This window comes from Cavia porcellus, unplaced genomic scaffold, assembly GCF_034190915.1.
Source record: "Cavia porcellus strain 051 isolate PalLab524CR breed Dunkin Hartley unplaced genomic scaffold, mCavPor4.1 scaffold_40, whole genome shotgun sequence".
NCBI lineage: Eukaryota > Metazoa > Chordata > Mammalia > Rodentia > Caviidae > Cavia > Cavia porcellus.
In genome coordinates, this window is record NW_026947523.1 from 9589491 (window position 1) to 9609905 (window position 20415).

The 20415-nt window shown below is 55.1% G+C and overlaps 1 protein-coding gene across 2 annotated transcripts in view; it reads left to right on the plus strand.

Moving 5' to 3' along the window:
* Tmem184b (transmembrane protein 184B) overlaps positions 1 to 20245 on the plus strand; it is a 41802-nt gene extending 21557 nt beyond the window's left edge. Inside the window, exons 3-10 of one of the 2 annotated variants that reach the window (XM_005003843.3) lie at positions 958 to 1123; positions 10966 to 11056; positions 11470 to 11545; positions 14127 to 14218; positions 14928 to 15097; positions 15506 to 15700; positions 17257 to 17277; positions 17970 to 20245. In XM_005003843.3, the coding sequence (XP_005003900.1) occupies positions 958 to 1123; positions 10966 to 11056; positions 11470 to 11545; positions 14127 to 14218; positions 14928 to 15097; positions 15506 to 15700; positions 17257 to 17277; positions 17970 to 18211 (1053 nt within the window). In that variant the 3' untranslated portion in view covers positions 18212 to 20245. The remainder of the gene's footprint in view (positions 1 to 957; positions 1124 to 10965; positions 11057 to 11469; positions 11546 to 14126; positions 14219 to 14927; positions 15098 to 15505; positions 15701 to 17256; positions 17278 to 17969) is intronic. The other variant, XM_063243794.1, reaches the window with a different exon arrangement.
* The last annotated feature ends 170 nt before the right edge of the window (positions 20246 to 20415 follow it).

The window sequence follows — 20415 nt, forward strand, 5'->3', positions numbered from 1 at the left end:
AGTCAGTGGCTTACCTCCTAGCTCAGCCAAGAGCAGGTCAGGCTTGGGCTTGTTTCTGTAGCATCCTGCAGCCTCAAGACTTCCTCCAGCTGACAGGGAGGGGATGGAGGTGCTTGACCTCCTCAATTTGGAAAGGATGCTTATCACTTGTGCGCATGCAGTGGGCCAGAACTGTTCTGGTGTCTAGGACCTCTTTGCAGCGGAGGAACTTGAGAGCTGGAAAGGGACAGGAAGGAGCTGAACAGGACGTGCATCAGTAGGTGGCAGAGCTGGGAAGGAAGTCAGATCTCCCATCTCCTGCCTTTGAGGCCCCAGAGGAGGCTGGGATGGCCTAAGAGGAGATCTGACGCTGCCTGAGGCAGAGGCAGGGTGTGTGCCAGGGCCCTGTCTGTCCCTTTCAGGCCCGCTTGTGGCCAAGGCATTGGGTCAGCACACCGAGTGGGGGTGGAGGGAGTTGTTCTTTTCCTTGCTGGCCAGGAATCCCTGGGCCAAGGTGACATCATAAGGACCAGGACAGACACACGGGGTCTGCTGGGGCTGCTGCTGGGGCTGGAGTGGCTCTCACGGGCTGCAGGAAACTTTCACTTCCCCTTCTTTCTCCCCGTTGAGTTTCACTTTCCTCTTGCTGGGGTGGCCGCTGGTGCAGCCTTAGTTGAGGACGAGGCATAGAGTCCTGTGAGCAGGCCTCTGCAGCCATGTCCCACACAAGGGAGGCTCCTGTGTGTCCTGCCCGCTCTACCAGTGGTGAAGGCCCAGGCCGGGGTAGGCCACGGCTTTCGGGGAGGACAGAGGGGAAGGGACACCCTTATTTTACCATGCACGTTGTAGAGAGGACTTTGAGGTGGGGGAGAGGGTCACTTGCATCAAGCCGTAGGAGTAAGGGCAGAGCCCGAAGAGGGCTCGGCTGGGCGGAGAGCAGAAAGCAGACTGACGCCTGCCTGTCTCCCTGATCTCCAGATCTACATGCACCTGCGCTGCTACAGCTGCCCCAACGAGCAGCGCTACATCGTGCGCATCCTCTTCATCGTGCCTATCTACGCCTTCGACTCCTGGCTCAGCCTCCTGTTCTTTACCAATGACCAGTACTATGTGTACTTCGGCACCGTCCGTGACTGCTACGAGGGTAAGGAGAGGGCATGGGCTGGGCTGGGCCGGGCTGGGGCAGCAGATGGGAGGCTGGGGTGCAGGAGCCGCATACCAGCTTCCTGCCTGAGGCCGGGCCATGTGCCCTGTCGTAGGTTCCTTGCTGAAGGGCCTCAGGGCCCATGGGGACTGATCTCCACCACCCTTCACTTCCTTACCCATCTCAGAGTCTCCATCTGTTGTGGACCTGTGAGTGTCTAAGTCTCTCCTCACAGATGTGCTCTGCCATGGGGGCCCCAGAACACTTTGGAAGATTCCTGGAGGCAGGGTCCCTCCTGGGGCACAGTTCTCCCGTTTCTGATCAGGATGGGCAGCTATAAGCAACCCATCTGTGGATAGAAATCTCAGATAACCAGGTACCCATGGGTAGGGATTTATCCAGCTGTTTGTGACAAGTCAGTGGCAGAGCTGAGCCACCATCCACCCGTGTCTTAAATCAGAGGGCTTTGTCCTCTGAGGTATTCTGCTAAGCCTTGGAAAGAGGGGATGTCCTTCTTCTGTGGACCTTGGTACTATGTGTGGAGAAGAAATAAGTCCTCCTTTCCTAACCTTCAGCCCCAGGCCAGGGTCTGGGTGTTTTAGCCAAGCGTGCGGTGGTGCACTCCTATAATTTGAGCGCTCTAGGAGGCTTAGGTAGGAGGATTTCAAGATCAAGCCCAGCCTAGGCATAAAAAGCTTTCTGCCCTCTGAAGTCTGCAGCCCCTAAATAATCACTGCAAAGAAATGAGGAGGTCACTGGAGGGGCTTATGCAAGGGGCTGTCAGCAGAGAGGTCTATGGCTGGGATTGTGTAGGGAGACAAAGACTGAGGGAAAGCTTTGTAGGCCATATGGTTTTGATTTTTCTTTTACTCTTAATGCACAGAAATTGGGAATTGCAGGTTAGAAAAATCTACATGTGGAAGCCAGGTAAAGAGAGAAAACCCCTCTGATGCCCAGAGCATGGGCAGGGCTTCCCATGCTCTCCCGAGCAAGCCCACAGGGAGAGCAGTGGGGTTCCTGAACCCAGGTCTCTGCCCTGGTAACCAGCGCCCAGCCTACCCAGGGATCAGCAGTGCTTCCCGCCCCTGCCTGTAGCTGCTCTGCTGGCTTTGGGTAAAGTGATCAGCAGTGGCTGACCCTGGAAGGCTTTGTCCTGCCCTGAGTGGGCTCTGAGGATGTCAGGGTGCAGCCTGCTCCACCCTAAGCAGCCAGAGTCTCTCTTCCTGTCTCACATGGAGCCTTGTGCATCCCAGGGACTCATGGGAAAAATGTTTTGGTGCAGTAAGAAGTGGCGATGCCTAAGAGAGGCCCCCCCCCCCCAACATTGCCTTCTTCCTGGCTGTAGCGCAGCGTCTGGTGTTTCCTGGCCCGAATGTGGCTGACCTGGTCTCATCCTTGTCTGCCATGGTGTCCTCTGAGATGCTGCCCTGCCACCACACCCTGTCTACCCCCAGGCATACATGGCTTGCAGCTCCTTGATACTTTCTGCCCCTCTCAGTAGCACAGCCCTGTGAGAGGAGCTGTGCTCAGAGGTCCAGGCCTGGCGGAGTGGGCCTCCCGAGAGGCGTTGCCGTATAGATGCATACATTTGGTCCTAGGGTTGTGACCCAGGGCCCTGCATGCTAAGCGTGCTTCCGTTACCACCAAACTGTGCTCTCAGCCAGCTCTGTTCACTTTGAACAAAGAAAGGACCTTATTCACGCCTGCTGTGTGCCTGAGCTCTACTGGGGGCCCCTGAACCCAGGCACCTTCACCCTGCTGATGCTTCTGTCCTGTGCCTCCAGGGGAGAATGCCGAGGCAGGTGGGGACCTACGCTTGGCTGGGGCTCCATGCCTGATGTTCCTGGAAGCAGCTAGGTCCTGGGAAAGCCCATGGCACTGGGGGACCCTTTTTCTACAGATGCCGGCCTGGCATATGCTTCCAGGAGCAGCTTCTGCCCAGTGCCACTGCAGCCTCTTATGTGGCCAAGAGGCAAGTTTAGGCTCCCTGGCTGGCCCTGAGGTTGGGGTGTGCAAAGAAGGTAGGTACAAAACCGGGGGAACCCTCTGCTCCAGAGGTGGCAGTAGATGGCTGGTCGGCACCCCTACTCCAGCAGCCTTTGTTCCGCCTGCCCAGACCTGCCTCCCTGCCTCCCTGCCTCCCAGCCTCCCAGCCTGAGGAGAGCAGAGGTCCCAGCAGGAAGTCTGCTGTCCTCTGAAGCCCATCTCCTAGCAACACTGTTGTCCAGCTGGGCCGCTCCAGAGAGTTTGCAAACAGCAGGCAGCTGCCCTGATGTTCAGGCTGCCCCTTCCTGCACTTCGCTCTGGTCTTGGCTGCCCCCATCCTTCTATCCATGCAGCTGTCCCTTAAAACTCAAAAAGCACCCTAATTTGCTCCCGTACTCTTCAGTGCCCCAAGATTCAGGAAGGCCAGGTAATGAGCCAGAGTAGCTGGGACCTGAGAACTCGATTTCAGATCTAACCAAGGTTGCTCAGCCCTCAGTATTTCACATATTTATCTTTTTTTTTTTTTTAAACAAAATTCTAGAAACAAAAATCTAGCTGAGACTGGTAGTACATACTTTTAATTCCAGCACTTTGGAGGCTGAAGCAGGAGGATCACTGCAAGTTCAAGGCTAGTGTGGGGTAGTAGTGAGTTCAAGGCCAGCATGAACTAGATTTTAATCCCAGCATTTGGGAAGCTAAAGCAGGAAGATTGCCAGTTCAAGGCCAATTTGGGCTAGAGTGAGACTTTCTCAAAAAACTAAGAGTGACACAGAAAAGAAAAGAAAAAAAAACCCTAAAACTTACGTGATACATGCGTATGGTTGAACAACTGCCTCAGCCCCTCTTCACTCCCAAGTTTGCAGCGCATTCTTTTTTTTTTTTTGGTCTTTTTCCTTTTTATCGGTACCGGGGATCGAACTCACGACTGCCTGCTTGCAAGGCAGGCGCTTATGCCGCTGAGTGAAATCCCCAGCCCCATGTGTCTTTCTTTTTTTAATTTTAATTTTTATTTTGTCAGTACTGGGGATTGAACTCACGACCACCTGCTTGCAAGGCAGGTGCTTATGCTGCTGAGCTAAATCCCCAGCCCTGCAGTGCTTTCAGCTGTGTTCTTTTTTTTTTTGTCTTTTTGAGACAGGGTCTCGCTATGCAGTGCAGGCTGGCCTTGAGCTCACTTTGTAGCCCAGGCAGGTCTTGAACTCACAACGATCCTCCTACTTCAGCCTTCTGAGTGCTGGGGTTACAGGTGTGAGACACCACACCCAGCCTTCAGTTGTGTTCTTAAGTAATTTAAAAATATGCTTATATTGCTCTCAAGTTTTTAGTTTTCTGTGGTGATTTCCACCTAGGAAGTGTTGGTTTGGAGACTTCCCCGGTCTGTACATGCACAGGCTCACACACACCCCCACGCACCTACACTTTGCTGGCCCTCCCCCTTTCAGTGTGCCGGCTGTCATTGTTTCTAAAATTGGCTTTAGGAGCTATTTGTCTTGCTTTTTAGTGTGCTCAGTTTCCCACATGCCTATTTTTTGTTTGTGCCTGAGGGCTTCCGCTAAATGTTCTTTTTTTTTTTTTGAGCCTGTCTCACTATATAATTCAGGCTGACCTTGAACTCATTGCATAGCTCAGGTTGGCCTCGAACTCTCGGCTATCCTCCTGCCTCAGCCTTCCTAGTGCTGGGATTACAGGTGTGCATCGCCATGCTCAGATTCCACTGAATGTTTAACAGTCAGTGTGGGAGTGAGCGTAGAGTCAGATGGAAGCGTGCATCTGTGGGCTCTGGCTTGTTTCCAAGGCTGCATTTGTCCTGCAGCCCTTCCACACTGGTCTGGCCTGCTGGCTTCCAAACCTTTCACTGCTCAGCTAGAACTCTGGCTCTCATTCACCATCATCCTGGGACGTGTTTGCATCTCTTGGCTGTGCTGTGTCACTTGGTCCCGGGATGCCACTTCAGCGTTGCCAGTGGTTTGCTCTCAGTGGTTGGAGCGCATCCTCCAGGAACTTTTTGAGAAGGCAGGAAGGTGCCCCGTGGCTATTCTTGAAATCTGGAAGAATCTTCCTATTTGATGGCTACTTATTGTTCCATTTGATGGCTGTTTCCTGGTGTTTTAGACAGTCTGCTGTTGTGACCTTACTCCCCTCCACTTCTTTAGCATCTCGTTTTGGTCACCAGTGTTCCAAAATCCCGCAGGAGATAGAAGAGGTGTGGTTGTTGTAATGGGCGAGCTGATGGGCTGAGCCTCCCCTGTGCCTCAGAGCCGCCTGGCAGGGCCAGAGTCTGGGTTCTTGTTGGTCTCTCCCTCTCCCAGGTCAGTGACCTCCAGAACTTTCATCGACATTTCTGGAAGATTGTTCCCATTATCACCCTCCTGTCTTTGAAGGGCCCTCAATTTCAGTGGCATTTTAGGGGAGTGGGAATAAATGTGTGTAACTGTGAACCTCAAGTCAGTGGTAGGTTCCCATTCTCCATGGAGAGGGCTGTGGCTCTTTATAGCAGTCAGGCAACTTTCCTAGGATCCTGCACAGTGTGGCCCCCACGGCGCTGAGATCACTGACAGCGGGGTGGGATGTGGCTGCCTGCGTGCATCCGGGGTTTGGCTGTGATGGTTGGGAAGGGGCCCCAGGCAGTTCCATGATCAAAAGTGATGACACGGACTGTTTTGATGAGAAAGCTTATGTGGCACTCAGTGCTACCCCATTTTTTTCCTTATCTCCCACTTACCCAGTGGAGTACACATTAGCATCTGAATTGTACACATGTGAAAACCCGGTTTCAAGTAGGCTATAGAATGGTCAAGGTGACTGGAGAGCAGTGGCCAGACTCAGTGACAGGAGGACAGGGCCAGCTTCTCCCTGCGGGGCAAGGGATTTCACACATGTGATGGTATGATAGCTCGGACCCTGGGATAAAATCCAAGGAAGCAAGAAATTAAAATTTAGGGAGCAAAGGCTTTATTTTAGGCCAGGCCTGACTACACAGCCTCCGGGAGCCAACATGGAGACTGTGCTTTACAGCTAAAAGGGTTGGGTTTTAAAGCTGAAAAACCACAGGAATGTTGTAAACTTTGACCCAGTTTGATAGCATCTGGGCTTCTTGGTATCTCCTGTAACTTCCTTGTAGTTAAACGTTTCTTAAGGACAGCACATTGTATTACAGATAGGCTGAAGGGGGTAGGGGGAGTTACAAGGAGCTGAAACTTAAGTCTTTACTGGAAATGGAATTTTAATCTCTATTGAAATGGCGCATACAGAATAGGAAGGAGACACATTGGTTAGAACTAGGTTACAACATTCCCCTCTGATATTGTGACTGAGGCCAAATCCTTGGCCAGTTAGTTGGGAGGAAAGTATAGGCCATATTTCCTCCACAAATAAATACTTGTCCTTCGGCGGGATAAAGGGAGGTAGTCTGGTTAGCTATGGAACTACAGTTAGTAAATGCAACAAACCCCACATCAATGTTGGAGGTATTGTTATGAAAACCTCCTTGGAGACAGAGAGAGTCCTTGAAGCATACTGGTTGTACTCTAAAGGGGGGACCAGCACTACAATTTAAGTAATCTTGTTCCTCCAGAGTGGTCAGAGAAACATTGGTGGGGATCACAAGGGGCATGGGGGAGCCCTGTGCCATGCGTAACCAGCAATCTTCAGCCAAAATTGGGTTGGAAGCATAAAAAGGCTTTATGAGTGGCTTTTAGAATATCAGAAGTTTGAAAATCCAGATAACTCCCCGCCATTTAGGAAGCATCAAGGGGTGGTAATGTATCTGGGGAAACATTTTTTTAATAAGAACAATTCTGAGGGCATGGCCCTGGCTGGCTGCCTTTGTTAGGTATCATGCGGGGCTTTAACTTACACATCCACATTTGAGTCAAAACCCCTGTCTGAAGACTATATTATATAATTTATCCTTTATGTGGGCAGGACCATGATCCTTTTTCCTATTGTATGTATGTATAATCCCCCCCAGCCGGTGTCTTTACCTTTAGTATAGCCTCCTCCACAATCACGGGGCTCCCATACAAAGATCTCAACAATTGTTCTTTGCTTACAGGGGGACCAAAGCCGCCATGCAAGGTCGGCATCAATGGTATTAAAATCCCCAGCAGTGGGACAGAAGGAGCAAAAGCAAGCAAGCTAAAGCAGCTCATGACTGGTATAATCTAACTATGTTTAGTCAGTTTTAACTTTAAGGGGCTACCAGTCTGTTGTATAGTCCACTCAATATGTCCCTCGTTGTCTGCTGTTTCCAGTGGCTTTACGTGAGTATGGTGAATCCACGCAGTTTTTCCTGCTACCTTGATGGCAGTGGGGGTACTGATCACCACGGTGAAGAGTCCTTCCCAACAGGGTTCGAGGGAGTCTCGATGGTGATGTCGCACCAGGACAGAAGTTCCTGGCTTGATGGGTGCTTTGAGTGGTGTCTCTGAAGGCGGGTCCCGGTGTTTTTGTCTAAACAATTGGTGGATCGAGGCCAACACAGGCCGGAGTATCTGCAGGGACTTAATGAGATCTTGGTTAATTATTTCAACTAATTTGTCCTCTGACAGTCTTGGGACCAGTGGAGGGGGCCTTCCGAACATAGCCTCAAAGGAGGAAATTCCAGAAACATATGGGATACATCTAGTTCTTAACAGTGCAAAGGGAAGAAGGCTCACCCAATTATCGCCAGTTTTTAAAGACAGCTTAGCTAAAGTGTCCTTGAGAGTTCAGTTCATACTTTCTACTTGCCTTGAGCTTTGTGGCTGATAGGCACAGTGGAGTTTCCGATTAATCTTTAATGCCTGGGCTAACTTTTGGGTGACTTGGGCTATGAAAACTGGGCCATTATCGGACCCCATTGATAGTGGGAGGCCAAATCGAGGTATGATCTCATGCAATAGCTTTTTAACTACCACTAAGGCTGACTCGGACTTAGTAGGAAAAGCCTCTACCCTGCCAGTGAAGGTGTCTACTAATACCAAGAGATAGCGGTGCCCCTGTAAACCAGGCTTTACCATGTCCGTGAAGTCTACTTCCCAATGTTCTCCTAGAACAGTTCCTCGATGTCAGGCATAGAGCTTTTGGCTGAGTTGACTAACAAGCACTGTGGGCATCTGGAGCTCAAAGAGGTGGTCAGTTTGGAGAGTTTGGGAATAAAAAACCGAGTTCTGAACAATTCAGCAAGTTTAGTTCCCCCTAAATGAGTAGTTTGGTGAGCCTGGTGTCTCAAGGGCCTGCACAGAGCCTGGTTCACAGTCTGTGGTGGGAACTTAAGGAGGGACAGGTCATCTCACATCTCTGGGGTCTCCCTAGATTCAAAACTATGGTCAGAAGGCTACCAGGTGAGGAGCTGATTGCATCTCAACTTCTCTGCTTTTGGGCCCAGGACCACTGGGCCTTTGCATTGTTTCTATAATTGGGTAGAGATTCCCATTTCATCCATTACTGAGCTGCAGCGGGTGGCAGTTTGTGTGGTTCTGTATTTCCTAGGAAGGGGTGAGATTGGCCCAGGTGGGTGGGGGCCCAGCTTGGGCTGATTGAGTCATGTCCAAAGGACTTTATCTTGTCCCCTTTCTTGAAGAATCAATGATTCTGTTATTGACTCATTAATGATTCTTTAAAGAAACCATCAACAAGTTGATATTTTACAGACTGACTGGTCCCAGAGCACCTTTAGAAGATCAAGGATCTTGAAATAGATGGATTAAAAAAAATTGGGTCTTTTCAGATGTCCCATAATGTCCCTCCTACTGTAGTCATCCAGGTCCACGCAGATTCAAAAGGAAGGAACTTCTCAGGGGAGGGGGTGGCACAGCACACAGCGTGGCTGCTTCTGGGAACTGCTGCCACCTCACAGCGGGACCTGGCATAGAATGGATGCATCACCTTTTGGCCTTGTGCGTCTTGGACAAGGTTTCCAGCAGGGTGACTGCAGGTTTGGTTGGGTGCCCACCCTGGTTCTTGTCAGCAAGGAGTGATCTGGAGACAGTGGAGGGCCCTGCTGTCACCAGATGTCCTGTGCTGCCTCTGTTCTGGCCAGGCAGTGCACAGGATCATCGATCCTGTCACAGGTGTCCAGCTGAGGGGTGCAAGTGGACAGCAGTAATGGCTGTGGCACCCTGAGCCAGTCACTCTGAGCATTTTGTGTGTTCACCTGCACCAGCTGTAAAAGCAAGTGTTCCTCTTACCATCCTCTTGTCCCCACCAGGACATGAGGAGACTGAGAGTCCTGGGCTCCCACAACCTGGCTGGACACAGAGCCACTTTGCAAGTCCTCTGCTCAGTGTACATAAAGGAGCCGTCACAGCAAAGCATGACGTGTGCTCTGGGCTGTGAAGATGGGAGGTTTTTAGTGGATTTCAGCACCTGGGAGTGGCACTCAGTACCCCAATCTATTTCTTCCCACATCCCGAAGGGCCAGTTTCTGCCTAAAAACACATCTGCAGGGTTCTGTGTGCCTGGGCTCAGATAGGTTGATGCTCTTAATTTTCATGGTGCTGGAAATGGAACCCAAAGTCTCAAGCATGCGAGGCCCATACTCCACTGGCTGCTCCCCCAGCCCTGATGTAGCACCTTCAAACAGCCCCGGCCCACTGTGGAGAGTGGCAGTCGGTATCACAGCAGGCAGCATCCAGAGCTCTTGCTTGGTTCACGGGCCCTGGCTTCCCCTTTGAAGTGACCCATGACCCAAGCCAGTGGATGAATGTGTTCCAGGGCAGGATCCCTGTACTGAAAGCGTGCGCCCCAAGACCAAGTCTGGAGCTGGGGTCACAGGTCTTGGGAGAGCAGAGGCAGGGGCATCCGGCAGTAGAAGCCAAGTGCAAAAACAGGACGGATGCAGAAACTGCTCAGAAGGCAAGAGGCATCTACTGCTGCAGGGGAGCAGCATGGGGTGCTGGCATGTCTGTGCGCCTCTGACCCCTGCAGCTAGCCCCGCAGAAACTCTCCACCCTGCAGACCTGCCGGCGCTTTGCTGGATTATTGCCACAGCGTTCCCAGCAGAGTCTGAGGTGCCTGTCACTTACTGCTGTAAATTGGAGGTCATTGTGATGCTGAGCTACATCCTCATGTGAGCTCACTGAGCCCCCTGGACATTTCCCCCGTATTCTGTGCACACACACACACACCCCCCCCCCCCCCCGGTGCTCTCCAGATGCTAAATTCCACTGCCAGTTATGTGAAAGTTCTATGCTCTTTTTTTTTTTTTTTTTTTTTTTTTTTTTTTTTTTTTGTGCTGGGGATTGAATTTATGACTGTGCACTCCCCAGGCAGGCGCTTGTGCCACTGAGCTAAATCCCCAGCCTGAGTTGTTTTTTTTTTTTTAAATCCATTTTATTCAAAGATTTAAAAAAAAAAACAACAACAAAATTTCAAAGCACATCAATAATCAGGGAGCAGCGCTGATACACACACTGTGCATTGTCATCTGCAAATCATTCACCAGGGCACAAGGCATCTGCCTTCAGTTGTCTGAAAATACCAGTATATGCTCAGTCTTAATGCTTAAATTTTCTCTTGAGACCCCGGGATCGTTATCTAGGTGGGAAATTGTGATCTAGAATGTACAAATTGGGGAATAAAACTAATAAATACTACCCAGCCAGTATTCCACCCAGAACAACATGCTGCCACCCACCCTGAAATCGTGGTCTCACTTCTGTCCTTTGGGTGTCATTGCCATGTGGGTCTCCCTGCTGTTGATGCAGCTGCGCCTGAGTTTGAACTTACAAATGGATGTTGACTTCTTTTGCACAACCTGATGTCAGACTTTTCCATGGCGCTGCTTGTGGCGGTGGCAGTGGCTGCTTAAGATTTTCCCTGCTGCTCGCCTGTGCTTCTGGTCTGAGTCTTGTCTCTGGGCCTCTCCTCCGCAGCCTTGGTCATCTACAATTTCCTGAGCCTGTGCTATGAATACCTTGGAGGAGAGAGTGCCATCATGTCGGAGATCAGAGGAAAGCCAATCGAGTGAGTGTTGTGTCTCCCTGGAGCCCCTCGTGACCTCATGTTCTTCAGTCTGTCCTGGTATCAGTGGGACACACGGACATTCTATGCTTACAGTCTTGACCAGCTGTGCCTCTCCCTTCCTAGGCAAAGTCATTTTTGTGGCCTCCTGGGAGGCCACGGGCCTGGGAGGCATGGGCCTTCTGTCTTCCCATCAACGTGTCCTTTCCTGTAGTTCTTCCTTAACAGTTTTATGCTCTGTGTGGCCCAGGCAGCCTTGTTCCCTGTGTCCTGCAGCGCGCCCCTGAGTCTGGCCTCCTTGCAGGCCCCCCACCCCTGGGCCATTGGTCTGGTATGAGTGGGGCACCTCCCCAGCCTGCCTCTCCCACATCCTGGTGCTCAGCTCTCCAGCCCTCCCCTGTGCTTGGCTCTCCCAGGTCCAGCTGCATGTATGGGACATGCTGCCTCTGGGGAAAGACCTACTCCATTGGATTTCTGCGGTTCTGCAAGCAGGTAAGTGTCACTGCCACCACCTGGCTTGGGGAACAGGCCAGGGACTGGGCCCGGGTGGAGGAGCGGACTGCAGGATCCCCTGGGCGCACCTATGGGGTTCATTTAGGCCTCCAGCTTCCATCCCCGAGCTGCTAGGGTGGCAGTGCCTGCTGAGTGGGCAGTGAGCAGCTTCCTGGAAGGGTGGGTTACCCGTGGGGCAGGAGGGGGTGGCTCCAGAGTCTTGCTCCTTTTGACCAAATCTCCGGGTGTGACCAAACCAGAGGATGAGATTCTAGAATCCTGATGTGAAAATACTGGCTGGGACTGGGACCAGGTAAACTTGGGCACTAGAGACAGGCCCGTGTGGTCTCTGCTTTCTTCCTGCATTCCCAGGTGTCAGTCCAGAGGCTTTTAGTTCTCTCAGCTACCCTCCAGGGTACATGGTGGCTGCCTGCCAGCGACAGTACACTGATGTCCCACATTAAGTGCCTGAGCCAGGGTGTCTGACCATCTGAGTTTGACTTTAGCTTCTCCTCTGACTGTGTGACTTTAGATAATTTACCTGACCTCTGTGTGTGTGGCTTGCTCTTCTGTAAAGTGGGTGTAAGACATAACCAAGGCCAGAAAGGTTAAGTCTTTGGTATGAGTACAGGCTCCTGCAGCAGGGAGTCTGAGGGTGTCATGCACAGTCTTGGTGACCTGGGATCGGTGTCCCCAGGGCCTCTGTCAGCCTCTCCAGCCTCAAGTGGTCAGGAAGGAAGTGAAACCTGTGGCTGAGTCTCGGTAGCCGCTGGAGGGCTGGCTTATGGCTGTAGACCTTGAGGGCCTCCTGGCCCAGCAGCCTGTGTGTCCCCCACTTTCTTCCCCGGGGGCTTTCCCTGAAAGTCTCACTCCTGGGGCTGCAGGAGTTAAAACCATCCCTGGTACAGGGTGGGGTGTTGAGAGCCACAGCTCTGCACCCCCAGGTTCAAGGACCCAGTGTGGCTTGGGCCTCGTTGGGTGGTTCCATGGTCCACAGTTTTGATCTCCTGATCACAGTGAACATCACTGGGCTGTAAATGACTCCCCAGACCTGTGGGTTTGGATGCTGGCAGGAGGAGAGAGTGCATGAGGGCTCCTGTTCCTTTCCCGTGGTGAGCCAGTGCTTGCAGCTTCATCAGAGCCCTGGGGGGCTCAGCACCCTGCCTGAGTGCTGTTAAGAGGAGGTTCCCAGGCTGCTGCCCACCCAGCTTCAGGGAGAAGGTCTGGAGTGGCCAAAATGGCACGTGTTTGAATGGCCAGAATGGATAGGCCAGACTGTCCTGAAAGCCATGTGCTGACGCAGGACGTAGTTGGCAATGGCCTGGGCCTGGTGGCTTGGATTCCAGTGTTGCGTCTGCCCTGGGGCTGATCAGTGCCTTGCTTTCTCCATCTGCACCAGGGTAGCTGCAGCACTCACATCCCTGCAAGCGGCTGGCTAGCTCTTGGAGCGCTCATTGGCCTGCTGCTCCTGCCTGTTTCCCACAGGGAGTGGGTCCCACTTCCTCCTGGCAGGGTTTAGGCCAGGGGACTTCTGTGGGGTTTTCTGGCAGCAGCACCACAGCCCTGCCTGTCACGTGTGCTTCTCGTGTAACAGTCCCGTAAGATAGGCCACTCTCTGCTGCAGCTCCAGCTCCTGGGGCTTCCCTGCCACTCCTCGTCACGGGGCTCGTGTGCAGCTGGACTTGCCCTGTTGGACGTGTGGTTCTGGGGCACATGCGTGCCCCCCCCCCCCCCGAATTTGTAGGACCTCTGCAGGGGTTGTGGAAGCCTGGCTGAGGAAATCTGTAGGCTGACTGGATCTGTAGAGCCTGCACTGAGAGCAGACCTCCATGAGGACACTGCCTTCTGGTACTCCTGTCCCCACAGCAGTGACCCTGCTGCTCAGGCCAGGCAACTGACCACGCTGCTACAGTGAGCAGGCAGCCAGACCTTCATTCAGTCTCTGCTTTGGGGACTCTGGAGCCCACGCGTGCATAGGCCATGTCCCGTGTCCTGTCCCTTCTTGTTGCTCCTACAGACTTGTCTCCAGTGCCAGTCAGAAGCCCTGGGCTGGGCCCAGAACATGGGACAGGGGAGCAACTGGGGATGGGCATGGAGCGGGGAGGAGCCCTCAGCCTCCCGCTGTGCTCTGTGCTCGTACTCAGTCTCCAGCAGGGCCCACTCGCCAAGAGTGCTGAGGCCTCATCCAGCACCCCCTGCCTCATCCCAGCCGCTCCCCAATGCTGTTGCTCCCCAGTCATCAGCCTGCACCCAGCCCCGCTCTGCCTCTGGGCCCCTGCCTGAGCGCATCCTCTGCCCGGAAGTGGAGAGCAGCCTCTCTTGTCTCTGTGCCTCCCACGCCAAGGCTTCTCTCACCTCCTGCCCCTGTGCCCTGCCTTGCTGGTCCTTCCTTCCCCTACGCCCTCATACGGCTGCACTGCATGTCACTATCTCCCACATTTCTGCCTCCTCTGCTAACAGTGGTCCGCTCAGGGACGGGTCGCAGAGCCCACCCCTCTGTCCCCAGCAGGCTTCCTAGGCCCAGCCCCTTCCGAGAGGCCTTTTACATCTCTCACCCTACCTTCCCCTTGCTCCCTCACAGGCCACCTTGCAGTTCTGCGTGGTGAAGCCTCTCATGGCTGTCAGCACCGTGGTCCTCCAGGCCTTCGGCAAGTACCGGGATGGGGACTTCGAGTAAGCAGCGGTCTTCCCTTTGGCGCGTGGGGGGACGTTGGCTCTGCAGCAGCGCTCTGGCTGAGGGCCAGTGGCAGCCAGATGGGCCCCACGGCCGTGTGCTTGCCGACCATCATGGTGCTTGTGTCTCCCTGCACCTCCAGCCTGAGCCTGGCAGTGCTCACCCTCGCACTTGGCTCTGGTGCCACCCCAGGAGCCAGCCCTGGCCTGGTTTATGCTCATGTCCAAGCACACAGTGCTGTCAGGGTGAGGCATGAATGGGCAGGCCACTCCCAAGGTGGGGAGCCAGAGGCTGCCTCAACCTCACATGCAGAGTCCACGCTGCAAATTGTCTTTTTTCATCTGGGGTTACTGAGAGCGGCTCCATGCTGGGCCTGGGCTTGCAAGCACATTGTCCCCACCATGAGCCCTGCCCTGCCACCTGCCCAGGCATGCAAGCAGGGTGACCTTGGGGGAGGTAACTTGGCTATGTGAAAGGGCAGCACAGCAAGCATGGTGTCACTTGGCATTTGGCCATCAGGCTGTGACCTCTCACATGGTCCCTGAGTGGGACATGGTGTGAGGGCAGCAGAAGTAGAGGGCGGCCAGTGCCTCTGCTGTGCACCCCACTGTGAGCAGTCAAAACCGCTGGGGATCTGCTGCGGCCAGGGTGAGGAGCCGCCCTGTCCCACAGCAGGCTCGGTCCCAGCCAGCGTGTGCCATTCTGCAGTGTCACCAGCGGCTACCTCTACGTGACCATCATTTACAACATCTCTGTCAGCCTGGCTCTCTACGCCCTCTTCCTCTTTTACTTCGCTACCCGGGAGCTGCTCAGTCCCTACAGCCCTGTCCTCAAGTTCTTCATGGTCAAGTCGGTCATCTTCCTCTCCTTCTGGCAAGGTCAGCCTCCGTCCAGCCTGCCGGGGCGTGTATCCCCATCCTCTGAGGCCGTCCCCTCCATTCATGTCTCTAGGGCTTCCAGAGCCCAGGCCACTGGCCATCCTGCATCTCAGGGACCTCAGCCCATTGTGCATCTTGGGGGTGAGGTCTGGCACCTCCTACAGCTCATTTGAGGAAACTTTGGGGGTCCCATTTCCTGGGTGGGGGTGACCCAGGAGCCCTTCATAATTGGTGATGATTGGTTTTGTTGGCTGATAGGGAACTGGGACAGTGGAGTTTCTGGAGGCCTTGGCTTTAGAGGAGCAACTATGCCCCTTTTTAGCCTCCCTGGGTGTATCTGGTGGGGCTTGGGGAAAACGGGGTCTGGGAAGAAGTCCAGTCTGGGCTAGACAGTGGCTTCCCACTCAGGCATGCTGCTGGCCATCCTGGAGAAGTGCGGGGCCATCCCCAAGATCCACTCAGCCCGCGTCTCAGTGGGCGAGGGCACTGTGGCTGCTGGCTACCAGGACTTTATCATCTGCGTGGAGATGTTCTTCGCGGCGCTGGCCCTGCGACATGCCTTCACCTACAAAGTCTACGCGGACAAGAGGCTGGATGCCCAAGGTGTGAGCGGGGTCTGGGGACGGGAAGGAGTGGGGAGTTGAGAGCATTTCCTTGGGAAAGGTGCCACAGAGCGCGGGGCCTGACCCTGCAGCCAGCGCCTGGGAGTCAGAAGCCACCTGGGTCCCGCAGTCCGCCCAGGTGCAGAGCTGAAGATGGCAGAGAAGGCCGGCACAGAGACTAACAAATGGACGCATCCTAGGGGCCCGGACTCCCAACCTGGGTGCGGTTACTCATTCCTAGGGGCCCCGACTCCCAGCCTGGGTGAGGTTACTCATTCTTAGGGGCCCGACTCCCAGCCTGGGTGAGGTTACTCATTCTTAGGGGCCCGGACTCCCAGCCTGGGTGCGGTTACTCGTTTTGTCCTGTAATTCTGTCCTTCTGAAGTTCCTTGAAAAACAAAACGGATGCCTTCTGAGAAACAGTAGCTGGTAATAGTTTGACAGTTTTTTACACCTGCCAGTCATCCCATCTGGAATGGGGTTAGCAGGCCTGGCTGCACAGCAGGTGCCTTGGTTACATCTAAGAGTGCTGAGGGACCACTGTCGGAGACCCTGCTGCACTGGGCCTGGTGGCAGCACATGCTCAGGAGCTCCAGGGAAACCGGGTACCTGGAGAAGCAGTGTGCCTGGTGGGCAGAGAAAGCTTGATCCAGCAGGAAGAGCAGGGGCTGCATGGGGAAGCCTGTCCAGTGTGTCCACCGTGGGTCAGCTCTCTTCCCAAGACAGAAACATACTTCCGTGGGCCCCCCCTTCAGGCCTGTGTGCACAGCATGGAGGGTAGCAGGATTCCTTGGCCCACTCCCTCCCTATTCCTACTCTGGTTGGACTTTGTCCCTGAGCACACCTGCCAGTGTCACTGCATGGGACACGTACTCTGTGCCCACCCCCTGCCTGTTGGTGCTGGTAGCCACCAGGCGCCAGAGGAAAGGATCTGACACACACACCTGGTGCTGAAGGCCACATTCCTTGAACCCGGTCTGGCAGAGTCTGGGCCCATGAAAATGTCAACTGGGGCCACCTCAAGGGACAGGGAAAGAATCTGTCCACACCTTAGGGGCTCTGCTGACGCTGTCTGCCACTAATGTGGGCCATCTTTCTACATGCACTGCCCAGGCCTGCCCACCCAAGCGGGAAGTACCCCAGCTGGCAGTGCAGCTGCTGGGGTGCAGTACCAGCTGGGCTGTGTCACACACACACCACACACGCACTCGCACCTGCCTTCCCTGTCCTCATCTGGGAGGCATCTGAAGGTCTGTGAAACACGTGGCTATGCAGATGCATCCCACCCAACCTGGGACCCTTAGGGTGGGCACCCTGGCCTGGACGCGAGGGTGCATGCCTGCTAGTCAGGGTGGCCCCTGTGTAGACCTGGGAGGAGGCGTCCCAGGGCAGGTGTCTTCTTGAGTCTGCAGCCCGAGGAGCCCTGGGGACTGGGGGGGAGGCATGGTGTCCCCTAGGCCGGGGTGGGCTCGCCGGCCCGTTCACTCAGCTATCTCTTGTCTTCTTTATCTCTCCGGCTTCTTGCCCTGCACTTGCCCCGGGTTTGGCCGCGGGCAGTGCCAACGTATGGCCCTTACGGTAGGTCCTGCTCTCTGTCTGCACGTCTGTCCTGCACGTCTGTCCTGGTCACATGTCACAGGCATGCCTCTCTGTATCCCCTCTCTGTCCACATCCCATCCTCATGGGCACTGGGCCGGGGGAGCCCAGGGCACCAGTTGCTGAAGGCCCCTCTCTGCCAGCTCCTGGTCTGGCCTCTGGCTGTTCTGGGTCAGGGCAGTTAAGGAGTAACTGGGGCATTTAGCAGAGAACACGGAGAAAAGAAGGTCTGGGCCAGGAGTCCTGGGCCTAGGGCTGGGCTTGATGGCCCAGGGACCTGTCACTAGACTGCTAGGAGGAAGCTATGGGGCAGGGAGCTGCTGCCCTCTCACGGGGAGCCAGCGGGCCACTGTGTACCGGTCCCCACCCACAGCAGCAGACACTCCCTGTGTAGGAGCACGGGTCTGCCCTGGGGCTGGGAGCGCTCATTTGGGGCACTTGGCCAGCAGCTTGCTGTTCTCCACCCAGGTCCCCTGCCACCTGCCTGCCCAGTGGCCAGCGCTGGGCTCCCTGGCTCCCTGGCTGCTGTGTATTTCTGCTCCCGGCCAGCAGAGGCACCTCCATCCTGTCCCTGTCCTGTCTGTCCCAGGAGAGCAGGCTGACTGACCCTCCTGGGGCGTGGGTCTGCTCCCGGCCATGTGGCCCTCCTCACCCCATCCACCTCCTGCCCGCAGGCCGCTGTGCCCCCATGAAGAGCATCTCCAGCAGCCTCAAGGAGACCATGAACCCACATGACATCGTGCAGGATGCCATCCACAACTTCTCGCCCGCCTACCAGCAGTACACACAGCAGTCTACCCTGGAGCCCGGGCCCACCTGGCGGGGTGGTGCCCACAGCCTGTCCCGCTCCCACAGCCTCAGTGGCACCCGTGACACCGAGAAGACTCTCCTGCTCAGCTCCGATGACGAGTTCTAGGTGTGGGTGTCTTGGCCCAGGGCCCCGTGCCCTGCTCTAGCCTCCCAGCCACGCCAGGAGGCAGCTGGCAATTTTGCCAGTGCCCTTTATTTATTGGACCAGAAACACATATCGCTTCCAGAGGAACAACCCAACCCTGTGTGCCAGGGACCGCCTGGGCTCTCCCACGAGCCTTCAGGAATATTTATACGTGGTCAGCCCTGCACTGCCCGACCAGGACAGAGGACTGTGGGAGCCGCTCTCATGCCCCTGCTGCCTGGCCTGTGGTAGAGGCACAGCACCCGGGGACCAGCCCTGCAGGGACCAGCCATGTGCAGGCCCAGTGTGGGGACCAGCCTTCTCTGCAGCCTTCCAGGCCCTTCCCATCAGGCCCCACCCACCCGTACTGTGCAATACCCTGACCTGGGCTCCCCCTGCCCACTCCCTCACCCTGTGCTAGAGCCTAGATCCACTCATCTCAGTCCTGCAGGAGGAGGGATCGTGGATGCCCAGCACATCTCCCTCCCTGACCCAGGCCCACCCAGCACATCACAAGGATCAGAGCCAGACGCCAGGAGCCTTGGGCCCCTTGGAAGGAGCTCCTGGGCCTCTGGCTCCTCCCTGTTGAAGCAGGCGCTCTTGGCACTGGCCGTGCTCTGCCTGCCTGCTGCCCCTTCTTCCCGGCCTGCTGAGGAAGCTGCGCTGCCCTACTCAGGTCCCACTCTTGATGGAGTTGGAGGCAGAGCACCATTGCTTCCTGGCTGCCCCAGAGATCAGGGACTCCCAGTGTCTCTCTGTCCCCTTCAGGGGTTAGGTCTGAACATCCACATTTCAGGCCAGCATTTAGGAAGGACAGGAGGGATGGCCATGCAGCAGGGCCTTGAGAAAGGAAGAGTGGCCCCAGGCTCCTCTCCTGGCCCCCTGTCCACACAGGGCCTGCTGTTTGGCCTTGTCTGGCCCCCTGCCCATCTCTTCTGTGCCTTAGTCACACATGAAAGTCCCCCCACCCCACCCAGCCCGCCATTAGTACGGATGCCCCCAGAGGGCTCCTTGGTAAGCTGCTGGCACTCAGGATCCTTCAATGTTGGGCCAGGGCTGGTGGCCAGGGCTGGGTCCTCCTCGCCTGCCTCATGCCCCTATTCCCAGAGCCTGGCCCAGATAGGCCTGGCTTCTGCTGGCCACGGTTAGGAGTGAGGGAGATCCTGCGATCTTGCAGGCCACAGCCCTGCACTGGAAACCCTGAAAGCACCTGGGTTTGCGCTGTAGATGTTGGTGGAGGAAGAAGGGTCCTTCCCTTGTGGTGGGCGCACACTGGAAGCTCGCTCTTCTGGTCACTCGAGTGAACAGGCTCCCTCCCTGGGATCTGTGAGGCACTCTGGTGGGGTTCCTGCCTGCCAGCAGCCTTCCTGGCCTCGTCCTCTTCGGCCCGGAGACAGTGTGTGGGGTGCTGGTGGCCAGCTTTGCCCTGTCTGGGTGGGCCTGGCCAGCTGGTCCCAGGCCACCCTGGAAGGCAGCTGGCAGGTGCAGGCTGTTCCAGGAGCAGCTCTGCCTCCCTCCCATGTTGGCTTTTACAAATCGCTTTCTCTGACGCATCTTCCTTCTCCTTCCAGGCCAAAGTGTGTTGCTGATTCCTGCCCCTCCTGGCCTTTGCCCCTCCTGGCTTGTGCTCCCGAGCGTGGTGGGCGGGGCTGGGGAGCTGGTGGCAGGGAATGAGTGGGCCAAGGGGCCTCAGGGATGAACCTAGGCCCGGCTGCTCCATCCCCACCTTTCTAGGATGCATAACCTAACATTGTTGGGTTCTTTGTTTTTTGTTTTTGTTTTTTAATTTTTTCCAGATAGAGTAGTTCTTTGTACATAAAAAAATACTTGAAAAATTAATTGTATGATGTATGAGAAGACAGAGTCCCTTAGTTTTGTATCTCATCGTATGACTGCCATGAGTTCCACCAGAAAGCCACTCTATTTTGGTCTCTGTGACATTTTAAATGCGTGACAGAAGTAAGCAAATAAAATGAGGAAGAAATATATATATGAGATAATATAGATTGTACTGAACTCTTCTGCCTGAAGTGAGGTTTGTTCCTGCCCCCTTGGGTGTAGTGGGGTGGACAGGGGTGTCCCCAGGTAGGTAGTAGGGTTTGCATGTCTGCGTCCCCCAGCCAGGTGCTCAAAGGCCCCACCTGAGAGGGCTGGGGCCCAAACCACCAAGGCCCTTTCCACGGGGC